The sequence below is a fragment of the Eucyclogobius newberryi genome, unplaced genomic scaffold, assembly GCF_026437365.1.
Source record: "Eucyclogobius newberryi isolate DKJ021-1_F unplaced genomic scaffold, fEucNew1.0.hap1 SCAF_22, whole genome shotgun sequence".
Classification (NCBI taxonomy): Eukaryota; Metazoa; Chordata; class Actinopteri; order Gobiiformes; family Gobiidae; genus Eucyclogobius; species Eucyclogobius newberryi.
In genome coordinates this window covers 17871292-17897496 of record NW_027315857.1, presented here as the reverse complement: position 1 = coordinate 17897496, position 26205 = coordinate 17871292, and the positions used below count along the sequence as shown (strand labels likewise).

Genomic DNA, 26205 nt, shown 5'->3' with positions numbered 1-26205 from the left:
AGTAAAAGCTTTACTTGTCTTTCATTCTCGTGGTCTGACATGTTACTGTTCCTCAAGTTTGTGACTGTTTTTTAATGAAACAGAACTTTATGAAAGACAAAATAAAGTTAAATGTGACAAACTAAAAAAAAGTTCTTTATATTTATAAGTCTATTTTTTTGGACTATAGATTGAACAAAAAAAAATGCTTATCTTTGCTCCCTTCTTCTTCTTCTTCTTCTTCTTCTTCTTCTTCTTCTTCTTCTTCTTCTTCTTCTTCTTCTTCTTCTTCTTCTTCTTCTTCTTCTTCTTCGGTTACTTTTAATAGCGGTTGGCAGCCAACTGAAAAGGTGCATTTTCCCGCCACCTACTGTAGTTGTACGTCTAACTTCTTCCACTTCTTCTTTGGTGTTTTATGGCGGTTGGTACTGATAAAGACAGAGAATGTGTTTTACGCTATACCGTGGTAAAAAAAAAATTGAAAGAGAGGAAGAGAATTATCATCCTAACAGTTACTCAAAATCAGTATTCTGAATATCTTTTTTTCACGTAGTAGGGCGTAAGTATAGCGACTACCCAGCGCTCGTTACTTCACTTTACTTTCCGCTCGTTACTTCACTTTACTTTCCGCTCGTTACTTCACTTTACTTTCCGCTCGTTACTTCACTTTACTTTTCGCTTGTTACTTCACTTTACTTTCCGCTCGCTACTTCACTTTACTTTCCAGGAAGAGAAAGAGAAATATCATCCCTAACAGCTACTCAAAATTAGTATTCTGAATATCTTTTTTTTTACGTAGTAGGGCGTAAGAATAGTGACTACCCAGCGCTCGTTACTTTACTTCACTTTACTTTCCGCTCGTTGCTTCACTTTACTTTCCGCTCGTTACTTCACTTTACTTTCCAGGAAGAGAGAGAGAAAGAAAAATATCCTCCCTAACAGTTACTCAAAATTAGTATTCTGAATATCTTTTTTTTAACGTAGTATGGCGTAAGTATAGTGACTACCCAGCTTTACTTTACTTTCCAAACCAACCGGATATGAGCGCGCTTACTTCCGCCCGCCTCGCGCAGGACGACGCGGCGGCAGCAGCAGCGGGGCGGAGAGGGCGGACCCGAGCGCTGCGCAGACAGTCAACGCACTCTGTCAAGAAACTTTTGTCATCCTTCACCCCGTCGTGCGTGTGTTTACTGCCACCTCTCCACCGGACAAAACACCCGACCACCACCTCGACACCGGCCCGGCACGAAGGGGGGAGCCATGGCGGGTACGTACGGTTCTTTTGTCGCGGAAAACCTCTCCCGAACTCCGGCGCGCGTGAGTGACAGCGAGTTGTTTTTGCGCGCAAGGGAAAGCCCCGCACACACACACACACACGCACACACACACACACACACACACACACACACACACACACACACACACACACACACACACACACACTGGAGGAAAACACTTTGACTATATTGAATTATTAATTTGTTTAACTTTTCGTCTGCATGTGGGAGGTGTTTGTACGATATCGTCCAGGTTCTAGTTTTTACGAGTTACACGCGGAGGAGGACCATGCGCGCAAACTTCACACTGTGACGGAAATGAAGTGACATCTCTGCAATTTCAAACTGTTTATCAGCATTTTTGATCGATTTTTGTGAGTGAAAGGGACGATTCAGGCGCGTTTGTAACTCGTGACTTTATCGATACACAAAAACAAACGTCGTTTAATCTGCATTTATTAATCGTGACGGACAAACTACTCCAAAATAAAGTAACTTTCAGGGCTGCGACGGTTAATCGACAATTATTGTGACGAGTCGACTATGAATAATAATCATACTCGTATTTTTTGACTGTGTGCTCTGAAACACGCCCAAAAAGACTAATATTATGAAATCAAAATGTCAAAAAAGAATAAACATTTTCGATTTTTTTATTAATATTGCACTAAATATTCTCAATTTCCATATTTCGACATTTATTTGGTTGATAATGTATTTAAAGTGTGTTTATTAAAGAGATATCTGTGTTTAAGGAGGAAATTAAGTTTATTAATCAGAAGAAACTGAATATATACTGAATACTGGAACATAAAACACATCACAAAGGTCAGTGAAACCAGTTGTATGTCCATAACAAACGATTAAATGTATTCTCTTTGGTACTATATTCTACTCCTTGATTGCAGTGAAGCCTGTAATTGATCAAAAGACACGTCAAATAATTGCAACGTCTCATCAAAAATGTCATTGTTTTATCTTGCACCGCTCATTCACGAGCGACGCCATATCTTTTTCTGATCTCATGAAGCCGTTGAAGTGGTCGTCCGTTAAGATAAACTGATAAGAGGACGTTTAGTTTACAATAGATTGGAAGTTAAAGCCTTCGACATTGCTGCTCGTGCCTCTTCGACTCCAAGACTCCAAACCGTGTGCTTGGTGTGGCCACGGCAACCACAGACGGCCCCACAGATCGTCCGCAGTCAGCTGGACGAGCTTGATCAACACATCTACAGGCGCTGGACAGGGCAGTGGACGGTGGAGGCCGGACCTAACGCACGTGGGTGACGCTTGTCAACCAGAAGACGAGGATTTACCACGTCCTGGCTAAAAAGATGCACACAAAACAGTCAATACCTAAACACATCCAGGTGCATTGGCATTTGGGAGGAACTTATAACGGCTAAATATGTATTTGAGATTAGCATGTTTTCGTGACAAAAAATGTGACTTAAATTTGATTCTGCAGCCCAAATTATTATGAATTATTAAGAGCGTTTCAATAGCAGTGTAACATGTGCCTAATCAGTCGCAGTGGTCTGTTTCTTTGAAGTGGACAGGTCAGCACTGCTCCAGCGTTGTGTGGGTTGGCGTTGGGTTATTGTCCTCTGCGTTTGACCCATCTTATACATCATCTGCAGGTTGTTGTCAGTAAACAGTTCTGCGACCCCAGAAGTACAATCAACTGCAGAGGAAAATAGACAGAGTTATATTAAAGATTTTTAAACAATAGTAACAGTATTATTATTAGTATTGACAGTTATTTTCTTACCAGTCAGTCTATAGACATATCTATAACAGACAAACACACACATTTGTCCAATCAGTATTATTTACTCCTCCTTATCTGGAACATTATCTGAATACAAAGGAGTAAACTCCCTCCGCCTCCTCTGCACCACCATCACTAGGACCTCAAGTGGGAGCCACCATCAGCTCCTCATCATGAAGGCTCAGCAGAGGATGTACTTCCTGAGGCAGCTGAGGAAAACCAAGCTGACAGCGGAGATGATGGTGCAGTTCTATACGGCCATCATTGAGTCCATCCTCACCTCCTCCATCACCGCGTGGTACGCTGGAGCCACAGCCAGGGACAAACAGAGACTACAGCGCATTGTGCTCTGCTGAGAAGGTGTTCGGCTGCAGACTTCCATCTCTGCAGGACCTGTACATCTCCAGGGCTCTGGGACGAGCAGGTCGGATCACAGCGGCCTCTTCTCATCCTGGACATGGACTATTTGAGCCACTCCCCTCAGGCAGGAGGCCACTCCCCTCAGGCAGGAGGCCACTCCCCTCAGGCAGGAGGCCACTCCCCTCAGGCAGGAGGGTACGGTCGATCCGGACCAGAACCTCCCACCATAAGAACAGTTTCTTTCCCTCTGCTGTTGGACTCATGAACACTTCCTAAACACTGTCACTTCAACCATAATTTGATCACTCACAGCACTGTTCACTTTCTACACTACATATGTAAATACAACTGTACATTTTGTGTACATAGTAAGCCTATTTTTATTTTTATCCTATAGCAGATTCAAATAGTTTTTCTGTAATGCATGCACTTTTTGATTTTATACATGTGGCTTTATCATGGTTCATTGTTTTATGTTGCATCGAATCACCAAAGCAAGTTTCTGTCTTTGTGAATTCTGTTCATTGGCAATGGCCATAAACCTTTTCTGATTCTGATTCATGCCATCATCCGACCCTGTTGCGGCGGCTCTGGAACCTCCACCTTATCAGCATAACATATCTGTAAAATAACCTTTCATAAAACATTGAACAGTCTCTTTAAAGTCGCCGATCTCCAGACAAAAGTACTGACTGGCGTTGTTTGTCATCTATTGTTCATTTTCTGTGCGCTTTGTTGGCCAAGCACAGTACATAATCCAATAAAACAATGACTCGGAGTTCTCTGTAATAACTCCTAAACTACATTTCCCGTCTGCCACATTCCAGGCTAATGATTTATCAGAGAAATGTCAAGAATGTTGGACTGCTGTGGGAGACGGCGTAGGCGTCACATCTGACAAATAAATGAAACCTGCGAATCTTTACACAATCGTGCATTTTACATTGACACCTTGTTAAGTAAAGCATACGTATAAGCAGATATATGGCTTTGTCACATGAATTGTGGGCTTTGTTTAGTATGCAGATTAGTCACGCGTTCTGGGGCTAGCATCTTTTTATTTTAGCTAGCCTTTTTTTTAGCTCAATTCAACAGTTTGCTTATAATTTGCTTTTTTAATTGATAGTCTAAAATGGTATTAGAACAAAATACAAACAACTAATCGGATGAATCACCTAATTGATAAAAGAAATATAAGGTTGGTAATCGAACAATTGTTTCACATAGACTTGGGGGGGGGGGGTTCAGCAGGATGACCGCTGCAGGGAGGAAGCTTTTCCTGAACCTGCTGGTCCGGGAACGGAGCACCCTGTAGCGCCTCCCGGAGGGGAGGAGGGCAAACAGTTGGTGGCTGGGGTGAGAGCTGTCTCTGACGATGCTGCGCGCCCTCCGCAGGCACCTCTTGCTCTGGACAGTCTCAATGGAGGGGAGTGAGGAACCTGTGATGCGTTGGGCGGTTTTCACCACTCTCTGGAGTGACTTCCGGTCCGCAGCAGAGCAGCTGCCATACCATACTGAGACACAGTTGGTAAGGATGCTCTCGATGGTGCAGCGGTAAAAGTTCACCAAGATCAGAGGAGACAGATGTGCCTTCTTCAACCTCCTCAGGAAGAAGAGACGCTGGTGTGCCTTCTTGACCAGGGTTGAGGTGTTGAGAGACCAAGAGAGATCCTCGGAGATGTGGACACCCAGGAACTTGAAGCTGGTGACACGCTCGACCTCCGTCCCGTCGATAAGGATGGGGGTGTGTGTGCCACTCTTCTTCCTGAAGTCCACGATGAGCTCTTTGGTCTTCTTGGTATTGATATCAGGATGAGTGTAGAGGAGGTGTGGTTTTCCAGCCTAACAAACTGGGGTCTGTTGGTTAGAAAGTCCAGAACCCAGTTGCAGAGGGAAGCATCGATACCCAGGTCACTGAGTTTGGTAATCAGTTTGGAGGGGATGATGGTGTTGAATGCTGAGCTAAAGTCAATGAACAGCATTCTCACATAGGTGTTGTTATTGTCCAGGTGAGCAAGGGCGGAGTGTAGTGCCGTAGAGATGGCATCCTCCGTGCTCCTATTCTGGCGGTAGGCAAATTGGAAGGGGTCCAGTGTGGGTGGTAGGCAGGTTTTGAGGTGAGCCAGGACCAGCCTCTCGAAGCACTTCATGATGGTGGGGGTGAGTGCAACAGGGCGGAAGTCGTTGAGGCTCTCAGCTTTGGAATGTTTTGGCACTGGCACGATGGAGGTGGTTTTGAAGCATGTGGGGACAGCTGCTTGGGTCCAGTGACAGGTTGAAAATGTCAGTCAAGACCCCAGCTAGCTGCCTGACCTGGTTTTGCGTGTGTGTTTACATGCATTAAAGGTGCAATGGACGATTTTTCCGCCTGCGTTTTGAGAATGCAGGCGGAAGTGCGCATGCGCACTCCCCCGTGTGGACTGATACAACACACACGTGCGTTTGTTTATTAGCGCGACGGATCGCATCGCATCTCTCGTCTCCCATAGATTTCCGTCTTCTTCTGAGTCAGCTCGAACAGTCTTTCTCCGTCTTCATTTTGCCCCATACACAGAGGGAACTATATTAGATAGATAGATCAATGCGCTTAGACACGCGGAAACGTGGGACGAGCCGCACGCGGCTGCAGGTGAGCGTTAGGCGCGTTTTATGATTGATACGTGGCGGGACAAATCGGCAGTCCACGCCACGAGGAAATAAGACTCAGATTTCGGCCAAAAAAATAGTCCATTCAACCTTTAAAGAAACTTGATCATCAAAAACCGTTACTAGTTATAAGTTATTTTGTGGATTTTTTTTGGGGAAGACAAAGTACTTTTTTCTCATTCTTTTTTGTCTTTGCCGTGGATTTTGTTTTGCACAACGCGTATGAACCACCAGAAAGAGAGCAGATTACTCAGAGGTTGGAGCTCGGACCTCAGAGCAACGTTTTTTCCGAGTTGCCAGTCCTGGTCCAGTTGGGAAAACAATGATCAGAACAGTAAAGACACAGAAGAATCCCACTTTTTCTTTAGTTCCTATGCTTTTCTACGGGAGGAGCACGTTCACCTGATCCATCGTGCTGCACCTCTCCATTCAAACCTCCACAATCCAGCTCCAAACGTCTGGAACGCGACACCGCCCGATCCGTCGCCGTACAAAGAAGCAGGACACGGATACTGCAGATGGGCTATAGCTAGCTTTTGTTTGGACCCTTGCTGCTTCTGACAGTTTATGATAAGTGATTATGAGTTTGCTGGGAAGTGCTCGCACGCTCCATGCCCTTTGACCTCCTTGGACGCGGCGCAGTCTGGTACATTTCCACACAACGCTGCAGGCTACGCCACAACTATGTGCTGAGCGACTTTGGGGCTGTGTCATCCTGCAACCCCAATGACACGCAAACGTGGGTCACTGGGTGTAAATAAAACGGAATGTAATGAGCTACAGAGCTTATGAAACCATTTTTGTTGGTAGTGGAAGACAAATGGCAAAAGTGTTGATCTATTTGACCAGTTTGTATAAAGCAGGAAGAACGGACTTGGAACATGAAGGATATTTGCATAGCATATTGGGTTTGATTATCTGTAAGATTATTGTAAAATAAGTCAGTTTATTGTTTTGAACACTCTGTAAAGACGGCAAAAAGTATATTTTTACCACAAAAAACATCAATTTACAGGTAATGATATGGTTTATACAGCACGTAATTACTGAAAATTACCATGCATTACTTGGCTTATTGTAAAGTACCAGTGAAGTGCCATTATTGAAGTATATTACCACTTTTACTTTGCTAAACATTTGAGCAATTTGTATATATTCATTTTTCAACACCTGAAATCAGTGGTGTTTTCGGAATGGGCAGCATATGCAAATGTAGGGGCATAATAAAGCATAATTTTATTCCAGAAACATATAAATATTGTAAATAGTTTAGTACTTTTTCCAAACAATAAATAAATAAAATTATATAAATGAGAAATAGGGCTAACTAATGATTCTTTTTGTATTGAACTCGTCAAACAATTATCTCTATTGTGCATTGTGACATGCATTACCAGTTAATTAAGGGTGGAAATATGCTGACTGAAGGCTTCCAGATAGAGAATACTTACAAAAATACTTATTATTAATGAAAATCAGAAATAGTTCATTCTTTTTATGAGAAGGTCTTTTTTGTATATGTCTAGAGTCTGTATAGTCCAGATAACGATCAAAATATGATTGCGATACATGACTAGTTGTAGCCCTAATGCCCTTCAATCTCCCTGTCCAGGAATAAAAATAGGCAATATATACAAGACACATCTCTCAATTTTGGCAAACTGAGGGCCCCCAAAATTAACACCATTTTGCCCAGGGCCCCCAGAAAGCTACAAACGCCCCTGCTTGAAATGCTTATTCGTAACGTTGGTTTTATGTGAAATGTAGTATCGCATTTTTACAAATTTGCATGACTAATTGTTGTCCTTCTCTTCGCAGGCTTATATTCTTGGGGGATGAACACAGTCAATCCAGGTAAGCCTTTTTTCCCCTCACCAAATGCCCTGTAAATGAATAACCAGGCTTTTTATGAGCAAACATTTGAACTCCGCTGCTGCTGAATGCATCACCAGCCGCGGTTTCACAATGTTGACGTCTGCTTTTTATCATCTCCCAAAACTGCGCGAGGACATTTCCCAGCACGAAATATTCATGTTATGGGCCTTTTTTTCTGGCATATTTGCAGTCCAACAAACCAGGCCCTACATCGAGATCATCGAGCAGCCCAAACAGAGAGGCATGCGCTTCAGGTACAAGTGTGAAGGGAGGTCTGCCGGCAGCATCCCTGGAGAGAAGAGCAACGACACCACCAAGACGCACCCCGCTATCAGGGTATTCTTGTCGAGTTTATCCTCTTTCTGCATAAACGGTGCACTATGTCACTCTTTTGGAGCGCCCACCACTTGCTTGTCTTGTGTTATGGCATAAAACGTATCTATCTTTATGGAGACAAGCGAGTTGAAAGGGTTTTTCAAGCTATTTCTGAGCAATAAAAGCACTGTCAAAAAGCAATTGTCTTCATAAAAGCTCAATATTCCCTTTGATACAGTAAATTCACTGAAAATCTTCAAAACCACACGCGTTTACAATACTTTACATGAAGCACGTTATGGTAAACCCTGTTCGTGTCAGTTAGTGATAAGCAATACCACTGGCAGCTATTGCAATATCGATCCAATACTGATACCAATGCGTGTTGTTATTTCATCTTATATTATTACATTTGCTACACCACAAAATGTGTTTCAAAGATGTTAGCGTATCAGCATTTTAGCATTAGAGTCAATACGTTTTTCAGTATCGAAATATACACCAACATGCAATGTGGTTTTAAACTATGTATCTTGGATGTAGGGTTCTGGCGATGGAGATGATGGATGGATACATGTGGAGTGTACTGTGGGCTGTATAAAACAAAAAACAAAAAAAAAGAAATATGTATGACAGGGACGGACTGGACTGATGTAATGTTGGATAAAACAGATTTTCACACTGAACTGAAATAATGGACACATTTAACAAACTCTTTTAGATGGGACCAGTACACAGGGGCCATTCTGTATGCCATTTGATTTTCTGGACTTTTATTAGTAAGAAATACACTAAATTCAACTGTTTTTTTTTTTGTCTGACAAGTCAAGTGTTTTTGAGGATCAGATTTCTCCTGACGCCTGTGGCTAAACTGCAGCAAAAGCCAGTTATTACCTTTGTACCGGACCGTTTATGATTTATATCTTAAACTGATAATGTAAATACACTTAAGTTTTCCCTGTAGATGGTCCGATAAGCTCAAGAATGCACATAGTTTGTGCTTTTGGAAGTTAATAATCCACTATTTTGTCCTCATCTGTCAGTCCCTTGTTAGAATTGATCGATTTTGTTTATTCCAAAGTGGTGGAAATACAAGTGTACCTTATTTGCCTTAAGGAGAAATGAATAACAAACTAAAGTGCAGTTGTTTGTCTGTGTACATCGACTATTGTCAAAGTTTGAGAACCACGTTATTGAAATACTTGTCATGCAACCAGTTTTTTTGCTCTAATGGAAAGCAGACAGAACTCCTACGCAGCCAAGTGAAAGAAATCCTCTGACAATCTTACACATGTATTAAACTCCTAACAATAACATAAAGGTGCACATGTGACTTTTCTGCTAGAGGGTCCACCACCTGCTCGTCACCATGGAGATGTCATTGGTTTTGCTTGGTGGTATTATTGAAAAAAACATGCATTCTTACAGTGAGTTCGCTCGCCTCACCACAGAGCAGACCTGTAATCTGGCCTGGTGTCTATATATAAGATAAGTTTATTGCCATACATTCCAAAAACATCGCCATGGAGACAAGCAGGTGGCATCATAGACGTATAATTAGCAGACGCAGCGTTTGTTGCTCATATTGTTGGTCACTTGGCAACGCAGCTAGTCCAGGAAGACCAGTGTGAACTCCAGGGTCAGACAACTGTTTTAGATGTTCAAAGTGGGCGTGGCTAATTGTACATGGATTTTTAAAAGATGACATTAAGATAAAAAAAAATCTATGTTTCAGCCATTTTGATTAACATAACACTGCTCAAAATTATGCTGCCGCTGTACTGTTGATAATCTCCATAGCAACAGCATAGCAACAACTGTGGGGGGAGGGCATAGAATGGTTCAGCACAAGAACTTCTGATGAAATATGAAATGTCTGAGCCCTGAGTGTGATTGCAACAGGTACAGAGAGAAAAGTTACATGATGCACCTTTTATTTTGACGATAAATCTCAAAATCAACAAGTTTCAGATTTGGCAGCCATTGCTCGAGTTGCACAACGAAACTTTCCGCTCATCTCATATTCACCTCGATATCGTTCTTCCCTTCGCAGGTGCTCAACTACAGCGGCCCCATGCGCGTCCGCATCTCCCTGGTGACCAAAAACCCTCCGCACAAGCCCCACCCCCACGAGCTGGTGGGGAAGGACTGCAAGCACGGCTACTACGAGGCCGACCTGCAGGAGCGCAAGATACACAGGTGAGCGGTTCAAACGGAGCGAGGAAACCCAAAACCTTATCCGTCTCATCTGTATGAAGCTGTGGACTCATTTAAGTTTCATGGTTTGGACACAAATGGAGGGTTTTAGTGTTTTTGTAAGTTGCAGAGTTTTGCCTGAATTCCTTATTAAGAAATGAGAGGTTCTGTCTATAGGAGTTTTGTTTATAAGAGTTCTTCTATTAAGAGTGTTTTTTAAACTAAGTTATCTGTCCTTTTCCTCTGTATCTACCTGCGTTGCAACAATGAAATTTTCCCATGTGTGGACAATAAAGGAATATCTTATCTTATCTTAAAAGCTTGCTGAATGAACCATTTTGAGTTGCAAAGTCATATTGCAATCAGGGATGTTTTCATTTTGCTCTATTCATTTTCTAAATTTTTCAGATTTAGATGTTCCAAATATATGATATTTTGGCTTTTTTTTTTTTACACATAAAATGACGTATTTATACATGAAAATACTGCATTTCTTACATTTATGCAAGTAAACTACAGAAGAATGTTTGAATTATTGTCTCGAAATTTAAGATTTTTTCCCTATTCATTTGCAGTGTCACAATGTAATTGTAAAAAAGCAATTAAATAATCATTTCAGAATCAAAAATATGCTATTTGTATCTGTTCTCCAAATTCTTTTTACCTAAATGTTGTGTTAAATCTTTTCCCCATCTGTTCAATTGACTTTATCATTCTGAAAGTTTGATACTAAACTGCTAACATGGACGGTGAAGCATCTAGACTATATCAGACTATAACTGGACAACAGCCAAAGAGAAGTTGGACTAGTGTGCGCTTGTAAATCTAGAGAGAGAACCACAGCGGCCTTGACCTGCAGAGTTTTGATTTGAGGGAGGTGACGTGTTGACAGAGATATAAATAGTCGATAGATACAGGGTTACTGGTGGTTTGCAGAGGAGTGGAACATTAACTGCATGAAATGTTGGTCTCTTTGAGGAGGGTTTCGAGAGAAAAGGAACTGTAATTATTACTAACAAAGAGTTCAGTTCAAGGAGCTGTAATTATTACTAACAAAGAGTTCAGTACAAGGAGCTGTAATTATTGTTAACACAGAGTTTAATACAAGGAGCTGTAATTATTGTTAACACAGAGTTTAATACAGATGAATAAAATAAAGTTGTGAAGTTTGATTATATTTATTTGTAATAGAAACTAGAAATGATCTTGCGTACTATGAATAAATGCATCAGCGACTAAAACAACTAAACCTTAAATCAGATCCAAACTAGGTCTACACCAGGTCTAAACCAGGTCTAAACCAGGTCTGTGCTCTACCAGGTTCCTACTTGCAGCTGCACTTACAATTCCTACTTGGAAGCTTATCAGAGTTTATCCGAGTTAGTCAATCCAACATGGCTGCCGTCTACATGGAGTTATGACAACAAAAGCAAATATTCCCATTAAAATGTTGATTTATAATTTAACTCTGTCTGCGTTGATTGATTAACAAAATTGGATCCATATTTTTGGTTGATTTGAGCACGTTCTTGAGTTTTATTGTTTGATTTGTGTCGTTACAGTCCATACAGATACATATGCAGCACTAAGCTAGCTTAAACTAGCCTTTTAGTGGCTTGTTAGCATTAGAGCTGGGATTTTGTGATACATTGCACATGATATTTTGCGAGATATCTCTATTTTTAAGGATCAAAAACATTTAACAAAACAGTATTTCTTTGTTAAACCACTACCTGCACAAACGTAATATAAATGTATAATGTCAAATGTATAGCATGAATCCTTTTTCCGAACAAGCAACAAAACTGTAACCAAAAAATAAATGAAATAGTAAATAAAGTCATACAACAGGCACAATATCAACATTGTGTCATCAGAAAGATATTTGATCACATCTCTAGTTCGTTAGCATTACAGTTTGTGAGTGCTCTGTGCAGCCTGTGGTTAGCTGTAGCTCGGCTAATCTCGCCGACAACATCTTTGACATCCATTTTATTCTATATAAAATGTGCTAACCCTGTAGTTTAGGTCTTTACAAACACATTCTGAAATAAGTGGGATTCTTACATTATAGTTTAGCAGTTGCTTGATTTATGTATGTATTATGTGAAGTGAATATGATGAGGGAGATAAGATGAATGTCACTGTAAAGGTGTGTCAAAATGTAGTCAGACAGCATTTTAGCAGCAGCACATGTTGGTTTAGTTTAGTTTATTTGAGCAGTTTGAGTCATTTGTTGAGTTTGAGTCAATCATGCTAGTCAATCAAAATATATTTTTGTAATTTAAAACACTATACGTGGTTGAAAATATTCTTGACAGTTGTAGCTTTAGTTCACCAGTCATTTAAGTTAAGTAGAGTTTGTCAAAGTTTATTTTTGGTTAAAAACTGCCACAGTCACAAAACACATTAAATATTACACTAAAATCACTTGACTTTGATGTTTCTCTGCTCTGATCCGTTTGCTCTGGTTTATGAGAAGTTAAATGTTTTTGTTTTCTCATATTCAACTTAAAATAAACATCTTAAAAGATAAAGTCATATATATGTGTGTGTCAGATGTAGTTTGTCCACCTGCGTGTTGGCGTGTTGGCAATTGACTTGCTTGTCACCATGGAGCTAGATAGGTTTAATGTTACACTGCGGCACTTTCCAGGCAAAACCAACCATAGAGACAAGTTGGTGGTGAAAGTTTACATAGTGCATCTTTAGCTACAAGAGGAAGATGGAGGATCAGCTGCAGCAGAAAAACATTCAGGGAGTGTGGAGGAGCCTGAAAACCATCTCAGGCTTCAAAGTCCCCCCTGTCCAGACGGAGGGGGACCTACAGTGGGTGAATGAACTAAATTCTCACTTCCTGAGATTTGATCAATTGCCCACCCCTCCCCTGCACAGCTGCATGCTCCCTCTTCCACAGCTGGACAATGCCCTGCATCCGTTCCTCTTCGCTTATCTGCCCCAGACCATCAGCTCCCCACTTCGCCTGGACTCACCCATCCCCCCAGCACACAGTCCCCCTGCCAACCACTGACTGTCACAGCAGCACAGGTGAGGAGAGAGCTGAAGAGGATTAATGTGAGGAAGGCAGCAGGACATGACGGCATCAGCCCCAGGCTCCTTAAGTCCTGCGCAGATGAACTGTGTGGAGTTATGGAGCATGTCTTCAACATGAGCCTGAAGCTGAGGGTAAGACACCGCGCGCCAAAGACCTCAACAGCTTCAGGCCGGTGGCTCTCACGTCCCATCTGATGAAGACACTGGAGCGGCTGGTCCTGGACCACCTCCGCTCCACCGTGAGTCCAGCCATGGACCCGCTGAAGTTTACATACTGACCTGGCATCGAAGTGAAGGACGCAGTCATCTCCCTGCTGCACCGCTCTCTCTCTCACCTGGGAAAGCGTGGAAGCTCTGTGAGGATCCTGTTCTTCGATCATTCCAGCGCCTTCAACACCATCATCCGCTGCTCCTGAGGGACAAGCTGGAGACGGCTGGTGTGGAGTATGACCTGGCAGAGTGGATCCTGGACTACCTCACAGACCGACCCCAGTTTGTGAGAGCTCGGGACTGTGTGTCTGACACTCGGACCTGCAGTGTGGGGGCGCCCCAGGGCACTGTCCTCCCCCCCTTTCTCTTCACCCTCTAAACTACAGACTTCAGACACGACACGGACAGCTGTGTCCTGCAGAAGTTCTATGACCACTCTGCCATCATTGGATCTTTCCTTCTGCTGCTGTCAGACTTTACAACAAACACTGTTAGAACTCAACATGTGTCATAATACGGTTTGGTGCGATATTCACTGTCCCTATAACAGCTGTAAATATGTGTGAGTGTTGCTATTGTTATTATTATTTTGTACTTTTTATAAGTATAAGAGTTTTATAAGAGCTTTTCTATTAAGAGTGATTTAGTTTAAAAACATTTTTGTATTTACTTCTGTGCCTACATTGTGTTGCAACACTAGAATTTACTCATTACTCATTTCGGGACGAATAAAGGCTTATCTTACCTTATCTTATCTTTAATTAGGAGTGAACATTTTCAGTTTTTAGCGTGACACCAGTAAGAGTGGTTTAAGAACTGATTTTTTTATTCCACTACTGCTGCTACTACTGCTGCTACTGATACTACTGCTGCTACTGATACTACTGATACTACTGATACTACTGATACTACTGATACTGATACTACTGATACTGTTGCTGTTCAGATGCGTTTTGGTATTGATTAGTATCTTATTCAACATCTACTACATTTCTCCTGCATTTACTACTCCTACTACTCCTAGAGTCTGACTGTAAATGTGCTTTCAGTTTTCAGAACCTGGGCATCCAGTGTGTGAAGAAAAAGGATGTGAACGAGGCCATCACCTGTCGCCTGCAGACTAACAACAACCCCTTCAACAGTCAGTACTTTACATTTAGATTCACTACTTGGCAGGAGACAACATTGCATGCTAATCCTGAAGTGCGTCAATCACGGCGTCAGACAAAAGCTAAGTTAGCACAACAAATGTACCAAATGTAACATTGAGATACAAGACGACAATCTAAAAATAAAGCAATTGAAAAGGTAGGTAGCAATTGAGGTATAAAAGATGTTTGTGTTTTTGGCTCTTGCTCTAGTTGACGCTATTTTCCACGTGTGTCATATCCACGTCACAAATCACTCATGCACGTTTCATTTAAAAACATTAAAGGGGCTGGATGAGACTTTTTCTTTCATGTCAAATCAGTTTTGCCCCAATACAGATACATGATAAAAAAGCATCTATTCGGGTGAAAATGAGGCCACAGTCAGGCTAGTGCGCTGTTAGCATGCTAGTTGTCGTTAGCTGTACCGATGACAAAACGTGCACTGGCGTCTGAAAGTCGTGAAAAGGACTTTTATGACTTAGGACGCTCAGAAGGCATTAGTTAAGTGAGTGAAAAAAGTTGTAAATTAACTAGTACTTTACAGAGCATTCAATGTTAAATTCTAATGTTTATTCTAATGATTACCTCATTTTGTGGGATAGTTCCCATGGTAAATGTTTATCAAAGTTTTACACCAATCAAGTGTCAGTTTGTGAAAAAGATAAATTGGAAAAATAAGAAAATGGATGGATGGAAAAATAAAAGTTGAAAATGACAGGAAGTAGAGCTGAAGCCCTCTGTGATGTCATCAATATGCGACCCTCCATCCAAAATGCAAGGACAAATGACACATTTAACCATTTTTTAACAGTTTAAACAATAAATTACACCCTACAAATGTGCAACCTACATTTTAAAACATACATTTGGCTTTGTTGCAGCAAGTTATGTAAAAAAAATCTAATAAATAATGAGTATTTGTGTTTAGCACTGTTGAGAAGCGATGTCATGTAGCTTTAATAAATACAGGTCAAACATAATGAACTTGAAGAAAGTCTGAAACCTTTGGAGCGTGCAATAGTAGAGCTAAACTAATAGTTTTTTTAAGTTTAAAGTGATTTTGAGCATTTAGAACCCTTTTAAACCCGTAAATAATGATGTTAAGTGTGTAATCAAACCTGTTTATTTCTTTACCAGCTTTTTACACCTAAAGTTCTTCTGCATATTTATCTGATTCCCTCATGTGATTGACATTTATAACATTTAAACTAAAACCCATTGTTAGCCTGATACTTTCCGTCCCTCCCTGTTTGTTGTGTGAATGCCAATAGATTAGTCAGGATGCTGAGGGAACCACACCCTCTCTCGCCTTCCTCCACCTCGCTCCCCCTCTCTCTCTCCCTTTCTCTCTCTCCCTCGCTCCGCCTCTCTCCCTCTCTCTCCCTGCCTCTCTCTCTCTCTCTCTCTCTCTCGCTCTCGCTCTCGCTCTCGCTCTCGCTCTCGCTCTCTCTCTCTCTCTCCCTGCCTCTCTTTCCCTCTCCCACTCCCCCCCTCCCTCTCTCTCCCTCCCACTCTCTCTCCCTGCCTCTCTCTCCCTCTCCCACTCCCCCCCTCTCTCTCTCTCACTCACTCACTCACTCACTCACTCACTCTCTCCCTGCCTCTCTCTCTCTCTCTCTCTCTCTCTCTCTCTCTCTCTCTCTCTCTCTCTCTCTCTCTCTCCCTCCCTCTCCCACTCCCACTCTCTCACCCTCCCTCCCTCTCTCCCTCTGTGCAGTTCCGGAGGCCAAAGTGTGGGAGGAGGAGTTTGACCTGAACTCGGTGCGGCTGTGCTTCCAGGCCTCCATCACTCTTCCCACAGGCGACCTGTACCCGCTGGAGCCGGTGGTGTCGCAGCCCATCTACGACAACCGTAAGTCTGCAAACGGTGCACAGCAGATTCCGTTCCTACAGCGGTGAAGGCGGGGGTCTGCTTTAGGGAAGCATTTTAAGATAAGATGAGCCTTTATTTGTCCACTCAATGGGGAAATGTTGGTGTTGCAACGCAAGTAGATACAGAAGCAGGAGAACAGATAACTTATAGAAAGCTTAAAAAATCTCTTAATAGAAAATGATAATTAAAAACAAAATGATAATAATAATTGTACACATTTTAGCACGCTCTGAAGCAGGGCTGCACGTGAGACCTTTACCTTCCCAGGAGCTTCATAGTCATTTTTTATCGGATGGTGGACAAAATGGAATAAATGCAGGAAATGTCTACCAGGTCTGCACAGGTACGCCAACATTTTAAGGGGCTAATAATTAGACACAGAATTAATAGATAATCCTTTATTGTCCACACATGGGGACATTTCGGTGTTACAACGCAGTAGATACAGGAGGAAAGGACAGATAACTTATAGGAAGTTTGGAAAAAAATAAAAAAAACACTCTTGATAGAAGTACTCTTATAAACAAAACAAAAAACTCTTATTAACAAAACTCTTCTCATATCTTAATAGGGAATGGAGGAAAAAAATAAAAAGATAAATAAAATAAATACAATTAATAAAATTAAATAAAAAAACAGATAAAAGATGAAAGATAAAAATACAATACAATACAATACAATACAACAAAATAAAACAAACAAAACAACAGGCTAAAAACGAGTTGGATACCCCATATTTTAAAGCTCAATATTCAAGCTTTTGCACAATTTCACGCCACAAATGGTAAAAGAGTAAAAAGAATGATGGTTCTCCTCAAAAAAGTTCATTTAAAACGCCTGTATGGTGTTATAGGTACATCTTATTTTGATACAAGCCCTTTGCTGTTTTTTGCTGGAACGTTAACGTGTACATTTTCCTTCCACCACAACTTCTTCACCTAATACAGCCCTCTTTCAGCTGCAGGCTCGCTCCTAAATGAGTCCAGCGTCCCGACCACAGCCCACATCCTTGTCATTTACCCTTCGTCTTCGCCTTTTTCCGTCAAACCCCATCACAAAACCTTCCGCTCTCTTCCACAGGAGCGCCCAACACGGCCGAGCTGAAAATCTGCAGAGTGAACCGCAACTCGGGCAGCTGCAAGGGCGGAGACGAGATCTTCCTCCTGTGCGACAAAGTGCAGAAAGGTGGGTTTGTTTATTCACATAGTTTTTTTGTACGTTTTTGGGTCCGTTCCAAATTTAGCGCGTCCCGGGCCTCAGACTTCTGTGCGTGTTGTTTACACCAAGCGGTTTGGAGATGAGTCGACAGGACGTGACAGTTTCCGCCCGAGAGGAGTTTAGAGGAGGTGAAAGCTAAGGTGGTTTCGATAGTGGTTTCTGTGCTACTTTATAGGAAAAGAGCGGTTTTATTTACAGTATTCTTCGATAAAAGCGTCACGAAGGTATTCGTGACGCAGTGGGCGGTTCGGAAGCTGTTGAGACGAGCTCGTTTATAAATCGCAGCTAATCGGTTATTGAAATGATTGTCGACTATTGAAGTTCATCATTTTACACGTGAGAGAAGAGGGTTCATGACTCTCATGTCCTATTATATGGAAGAAGTGGGAAATGTGTTGAAATGTAGGTGATATTGTAAATGTCGTTTTGAAGATTTGCAAAATTTTCAAATTTTCCAGTTTGAAAATGTGTCAAAGATATATACATATTTTTTTGTGTTGCTTCTACAGATAATATATGTGAAAATAATGCTCAGTGGATTTTATCAAGAATAGATGGAATACTAGTATGATTGCAGTAGAATACGTTCTGCTTTTGGAAACATCACCACACAAATTGTAAACTTGGGGCCTTTGATGACTTTTTTTAATGCACTGCAAATAAATTCCTCCTTTTAAATATTGATTGTATTGTTTAGTGTAAAAATGCTGCAAAAATATCTGAATCAAAATAAAAATGATGACTCAAAACGATGATAAAAATGTATTGTGAACTTTTAAATAATGTGATATTTCTGCACTTCTGTTGATATGATATTTAATTGATACATGATGATACATTGATATGATATTCAAGCCTCAAGTGATGTGTTTAAAGACATGTTTTAACACATTTCTGTTGACTTGATTGATTAAAATGGCATAAGGGGATAAACCGGAGTCGCCTCTTCACAGATCAAACCGGTAACTTGTCACCATAAAGATATGCAAGTTAGCTTTTTAAAGATCCTCAAAAACATACCTGGAGTCGCACTGTGTTTAGTAAGTCCTCTCTCCCTCTGAGCCTCGGGAAACACTCTGTTCCAAATGTCCCCGGTTTGTGATGTCATAGGTAGAACTCCTTAAAGGCCTTAAATGACAATGTCAAATTTGAAAAGTGATTAATTTTGAAGTTTTGCATTTGACATAGTTTTGATGAGCCTCCACACCTATCGTAAGACTTAGAACATTATTATTAGGTTGGTATAACATCAAAATGCTTGAATTTTTCCAATTTTACAGTAAAAGCACTTCTATTTGTTGTTTGGGCCACCTTAGCAGGAAGCCGGAGGGCCAACAAAAATTGGTCTACGGGCCGCATTTGGCCCCCGGGCTGTAGTTTGGACATGTCTGCCTTAAATCATCACTCGTTCTGAGCATTTCTGCCGTCACATCGCATTCATTACAACTGCGTGCGAACATCAGTGTGTCAAAACAAGCTAGGTTTGTTTGTTTCCCCATGGTAATTCCCTCTGCTGCCAGTGGATGGAGTGCTGAAACACCCAAAGATGTAAAGCAATGTGTACATTCTCTAGTTACATCATTTAAAGTTCTAAACATGAGATGCTAAAGTAAAGGCATGTTGTGTCAATCCTACAGAAATGTGTTTAAACGTACTAGTTGACGTTTAATTATCAGACAAATGGGAATAGTCTGTTAAATGAATAACAAAAGTGCAGAAATATCACCATATACCTACATTTTTTCTTATTTAATCAGATCTTTTTGTTTTATTTTTGTTAGCATATACTATAAACTCAAATTTTGCACATCTTCAAAACAAAAGTCACAATTTGATCTACATTTCAATATATTGAAACTGATGCCTCTATAAATAAACTTTAAATATATAATCAATATTTTCTTATTCTTTTTTCTCTCTTAACATGACTCAGCCTTTTTAATGTACATTTTTATTTCCGACGCACTCGCCTGCTTTCAAGTCATGTCCTTAATTCTGTGTGAAGTTTGGACAAACAAAGCATGGAGCATAAACCCTGCACACACAGATCTTGATGCTGGGCGTTTTCTTCTTGGCTCAGGCAGGAAACATGTGCTTAGTGTGTTTGCCGTTCGAGGATTCCCCCGAGAATTCTGCTGCGCGACAGTTGCATCGTGGAGAAAGTCATGCCAGTCAGTGTTCGATGTAACTTTGGAGACAGATGTAAACAAAGGCACATTTGACTTGGTTTAAGTTTGACAGGAAAGAAAATAAGAGTCTTCAAGAAGCTGTTGACAGGTTTGTACTGCACTGAAGTGATGTGTGAAATAAAACAACGGTTTCTGGACCTATGATTCAACTCTAAGAACGTACATTATAGATGAACTCTTAACTGAGGAGAGTAACTTCAGTAACTTCAGTAGTAAGTTTAATGTAGGACTGAAAAACATAATAATGAAGTCATGAAACAATTACTTTCGTACTGTCAAACGTTAACCTCAGAGAAAGAATAGACTTTTTATTATTTTCAGTGTTTTATGATTCAGATTTTAAAGTGGATATGACATGTGTTTTTTTTTTTATGAATGTCCAGTTTTACCGGTTGTAAATATAAATGATAGTTTCAAGCAGGAGTTTCTAAGAAAAGTTTAAAAATCAGCTGAAAATTACAGGAAGTAGAGCATGTCATGTCATGATGTACAATCAGGAAGTACAATGAAAAACCTGAAAAACTGCCAAAACTGGGCCTAGTCAACCTAAGGCCTGCGGGCCAGATCAGGCTCTCCAAACAATCTGAACCGGCCCGCGGCCCATCTTCCAAATACCTAAAAATATATTTTCTCTTGTTTACTGGTTTAATTCTGGGTTAGTTCTGGTTCAGACCTAGTTTAATTGGGGCTGGGCAATTAAACAAAAGGTCGACAGATTGAGTGAAATCATCAATTATGTGGGATTTTAGATTCGTCAGTAATATTCGTCATATTAGTCAGTAAAAACATGTTTTGAGCAGAGGATAGGATTATTATTATACATTTTTTCCCATATTGCCCAGCCCTAAGTTTAATTCCTGGTCAGTTCTGGTTCAGACCCAGTTGGTACTTGTCTAGTCTTAGTTTAATTCTGGTTCAGTACTAGATTGGCCTTTTGTATGTTATTTTTCACAAAAATCGAATAAAACAGTTATATTCTCAGCACTGAAACAGATCTAGAGTTTTGGAGATTTAGTTTGACCCCAAACTTTATCAAATGCGGTCCCAGAGGCTACGGCCCTCCAAAACTTCTGGCCTTTAAACAAACTCTAAGTCTGATGTTGCGTACAAAAATGGTACAATCTGTTGGTTAAATTATGACAAAATCAAACACTTTAAAATAAAATAAAAAAATAAAATCCGTCCTTTCACTTCCAGAGGACATCGAGGTTCGCTTCTTCCAGGACGCGTGGGAGGGAAAGGGCACGTTCTCCCAGGCCGACGTGCACAGACAGGTGGCCATCGTGTTCCGCACCCCGCCCTACCGCGACACCAACCTCTCCAAGCCCGTCAGCATCAAGATGCAGCTCAGGAGGCCGTCCGACAAGGAGGTCAGCGAGCCAATGGACTTCCAGTACCTGCCCCAGGACCCAGGTGAGTCAATCGGCTAATCGCGACGGGGCCAGACACGGGACGGGGCGTGGCTGGCTGAAAGAATGTTACAGTAGGAACAGTCTGTGTGCTTGGCTTTGCAGTTGAGGCTTGAGTTCTCAGAATATATTTGTTTTCACCTGCCCCCTAGACATAGATTCATTATTATTTCCACTTTCACCAACCCCCTAGCTCCGCCCACAGCAGTGCTCATGTAAAAGCCTCTCAGTTTTTGCAGTTGCAGTTTTAAACAGGTCAATGAACCCTTTTCTGTTCAAGATCAATAATCTACTTACAATATGTTATGATTTATTATTATCACCTGATTAAAACTGAAAGAATAAAGTCTTCTTAAATGGACTGTTTTGTGTTTGTGCAGATGAGTTCAGACTGAGTTCGAAGAGGAAGTGCACGGCTGACATCTTCCAGAGTCTAAAGCTGGCGGGCTCCTCTTTATCTTCAGGTCAGCCAGGTTTTTATGGCTCCATTTGATCCAGATTCATCTTGTCCAGTGTCTCCAATAAGCATTGTATATTGTATGAAATTGCAGTGAGCATCCCACTGGAGCGGAGACCGATGAACGTACCCAGGAGAACTGTTCCCGTCAAACCCATGATGAACCCACACCCGGGTCAGAGTTCAAGTAAGATCTTTCACTTTTCCTCCTGTAGTGACTAGACCCTCCGATTGAGCTCATCTGTAGCAGCCGGAGCATTTGTAGCATCGGCTATAGCGTTTACTGAATGAACAACTCACAACCAGTGTTGAGAAGTAGCTAAATACATGCACTGAAAATATGTATGTATTTATTTTACCATTATTATTAGTATTATTTGGTCATACGCTAGCTGTCTTTATTTTATCTTTATTTATTTTTGCCCTCCATTCCTTATTAAGAAATGAGAGGTTCTGTCTATAGGAGTTTTTGTTTATAATAGTTTTGTTTATAATAGTTTTGTTTATAAGAGTTCATCTATTAAGAGTATTTTTTAAACTTCCTATAAGTTATCTGTCCTTTTCCTCTATCTGTTGCAACAATGAAAATCTCCCCATGTGTGGACAATAAAGAAATATCTTATCTTATTCAAAATATTAACTTTGCAATTACTTGCATAAAGACAAATTAATACATTGCGCTGCGTTGTCATGTAATTCAGGGCTCAAACTGCTCTTTCACAATTCACATTTTCACACTACAATACAATGCAACTCAATGTAAAGTATTCTACATATTCAGAATATATATATAGATTGGGGTGTCCAAACTATGGCCCGGAGGACAAATACTGCCCTCCGACCAATTTTTATTGGCCCTCAAGCCTCCTGCAGAATAGACCCAAACTTTTAACTTTTAATGCAAATTGTACTAATTCTCCCTCAATAACTTCAATGACATCACATTATGATACAGACATGAAATAAATGTTTGTAGACTCGAGGTCTCTTAGTGAGTTATTCAGAGGGTTTTACAGTCACTGCTCAGCGTTACACGTCTGTGGCCATCTGCTTACAATATATTCCAATATGTGGAAAAGCGTTTGTACATCCCTGACGTAAGAGTATTCTGTAACTAAAAACACTCTTCTCATCAGTGCTCACAACAACAACAACTTATTTTCTGTGGAAAGGTCAAATGTCCTTCAGTTAAAATGATACTGTAAAGTAAGAATAACATGACAGAAACACATTTTGGGTCAGTTTGTGTCACTTTTAAAACTAACATCCTCCTCTACTGTCTCCATCAGTGGTGGCGCCCCCTGCTGCTACATCCGTCCGACCGCAGCCCGCCTACTGGAACTCCCAGCTCTCCCAGCCGTTCCCCCACCAGCCCAAAGTAGAGCCTTCCTCCTCCATCTCCTCCATCTCCTCCTCCACCGCCGCCGCCAACAACCAACCCTGGAAGATCGAGAGCCTGACGCTGGCCTCTCAACCCAAAGCCACCCAAGTGTCACTACCGACCTTCACCCATAACCAACCCCAGGCCGGCGCACCCCCAACCCACCCCTCCTCCACCACCACCCAGGACTACTCCACCGTCAACCTGTCCGACCTCCACGAGTTCTTCCCCAACTTCTCCTCAGCCATGGGGCTGGAGCCTCCGTCCGCTCACCCGTCCTCGTCCCAAATGCCGAGCTCGCAGTACCACGTGGACGGCGCCATAGATTACGACGACTTCCCAAGCTTTTCCGACGCTCAGGACGGCGGAACGCTGGAAAGCCTCAACATGGACGACTTTGTGGATCTGGTCAACCCCGTGGTCAACAGCCGCCTCCATGCGGGCGACGGCGCGGCCAACCAGGCGGGGTGTCACCACGGGGCGAGCGCAGCTAACGCTAACGCGCACCAAAACACTGCGGAGGGGAACCCGGGGAGCACGTGGATGGAGTACCCCACGAGCATCACGGACTTGCTCAATAATGAAAACATGATCGACACTTTAGGCGGTAGCAACAACGGCGTCCCGCATCAGGAGATCGGGGATTTCGAGGGGTTCATGTCCACAGACGACGAGCGGCTCATTTCAATACTCAACAGTTAAGAATGCTATGTTTTGTTTGTAAAGGTTTGTCACGTTGTGGTGTCGGAACGATTTTGGACTCACTACGAACTTTAACATTTTACTAAACATTGTAAAGGTGCATTATAAGAGCAGACAGACCATGTAGCCGCAGACATTTGTTTTTGTCTGTCTGATAAAGCTAAACGTGCTACATGCGTATTGTTAGCACAACTAGCTTAACTTGTGTTCCTAATCCATACTCGTCAGTGCCCCTTTAGTACCAAAAAACCCTTTTCATTCTTATACATGCGTTCGCGGTGACGTCATACAGCCGGGACTTCTCCATAGTGGCCATTTTAAAAGGGGCATGCGATATATATAAACCAACACGACTGCATCCTTTTCTACGGCATAATGAGCTACGAATACTTTGATTCTTTAGACGATAACGGCAAACTAAGGTACACGACAAAGCTCTCATTTCTTGGTCAGTCAACAGAGCAATGTCCTAACAGATTAAGCAGGTCTTTGGCATTTTGGCCTCGTATTTCCTGGATTTCGTATGTAGTAGACGTGCTGTTGTGCCCCTTTCAAAATGGCGGACTCGGTTGCCACTGCACAAGTTCCCGGCTGTGCGAACGCATGTATAGCGTGAAGCCCCGTTACATGTTTAAACCAAGCAATCCAATATAAACTTTAGATTTTTGCCATTTCACAGACGTAAAGCTCGTAGCTGCAGCTAACTGTTACCTTAAAATATTACGGGTTGAATAGTATGGGGTTCTGTTGGCAAAGGCTTGTGAGATATTCATAAATATCTTTCAAACTAAACAATACTAACCGTACAACAGTGGTTCTAAAGTGACATCTGCGTTAAGGGTTTCTGTATGAAAGGGGCGCTGACACTAGCTTGCGCTGAAATTTTTAAAATGTACAGAATGTTTACCAATAAAAACATTTGTTAATCAGAAATATATTTTACAAAGACATATTTTGTAGGGGTGCACGGTGGCAAAGGCGGTTAGCGCTCTTGCCTCCCAAGAAGGAGATCATGGGTTCGGACCAGACCAACATCACATGATATCTCTGGGTGGAGTTTGCATGTTCTCCCCGTGTTACCGTGGGTTCTCTCCGGGTTCTCCGGCTTCCTCCCACCGTCCAAAGACATGCATGTGTTAGGCAAAATTGATGACTCTAAAATTGGCCCTAGTGAATGAATGTGAGCGTGAACTGTCTGTAATGTCTATGTCTCTGTGTTGGCCCTGCGACAAGTTGGCCACTGTCCAGGGTGTACCCCGCCTAAGGCCCGAAGTCACTGGGATAGGCTCCAGTCACCCGCGACCCCAAAAGGGAACAAGCGGTAGAAAATGGATGGATATTTTGTAGGACTTGTAAATATAGCAAACTATGACAATTTTGTATGAAAATGCTGTGTCATAATGTGAACTTTTTTATTCAGGAAGATGACACGAATCAGCCATGACTCATTACAATGTTGTTACTTTGAAGACTATAATTCAGATAAGCATTTTTATGATGTTCTCATCACATGTCTTGTTATGCGAGTCTAGTAATTCAAATGAACCCTGTATTTTATCAACCTTTTAAATCAATGTTATGAAATCATTGGCAATCTGGCTGCTTTTCCCTTTACAGATTGAGTAAAGCGTATAAGCCTTCTTCAGTGGACTTTGGCTTAGTTACTTTATTACCTGTGATATGGTCATTTCATGTATTCCCCAGTCCAAATTGCATGTATTGATTCATTGCTTTTAATAAACCACTTTTTTCAGTGTCCTGCATCAGTTAAATGTTTCCATAAATCTTTTCCAAATGCAAGATTTTCTTCTTCTTAAATCTATAATTTTGGTATTTTTACAAGTAGCAATGCAGTGTTCATTCTTTTCACAAAGTAGAGCCTTTTATATAATTTTGCCTGATATATTCTGGTCACAAATGGTCATTACAATTTAGCTCTGTCAGTTATTGTTTTAAAGGTTTCTGAAGGTCAGAAATGACTGATAATTGTACATAATGTTCACACAATAAAGTTGGTTTTGGAAATGATCCGTGTATATTTTATGTTCATTTTATGTTTAAAGTAAAGGTTTTTGTTGAACTTAATCCATCTATTCAAAATCAAATGTAGTTGATACATTTTGGCAACATTGAGATATTTTA

General features: G+C 41.4%; 1 protein-coding gene across 2 annotated transcripts; it reads left to right on the top strand.

Moving 5' to 3' along the window:
- Positions 1-1122: 1122 nt before the first annotated feature.
- rela (v-rel avian reticuloendotheliosis viral oncogene homolog A) lies at positions 1123-26089 on the top strand. 2 transcript variants are annotated; one of them, XM_072458902.1, is made up of 11 exons: positions 1123-1246; positions 7852-7887; positions 8099-8244; positions 10277-10422; positions 14733-14824; positions 16552-16686; positions 17788-17892; positions 21312-21527; positions 21904-21987; positions 22075-22155; positions 23270-26089. In XM_072458902.1, the coding sequence occupies exons 1-11, from the start codon at positions 1240-1242 to the stop codon at positions 24061-24063; spliced, it is 1842 nt and encodes a 613-aa protein (XP_072315003.1). In that variant the 5' UTR covers positions 1123-1239; the 3' UTR covers positions 24064-26089. The 2 variants fall into 2 exon arrangements, with proteins under 2 accessions (XP_072315003.1, XP_072315002.1); XM_072458901.1 differs by having other exon boundaries at positions 22075-22167.
- The last annotated feature ends 116 nt before the right edge of the window (positions 26090-26205 follow it).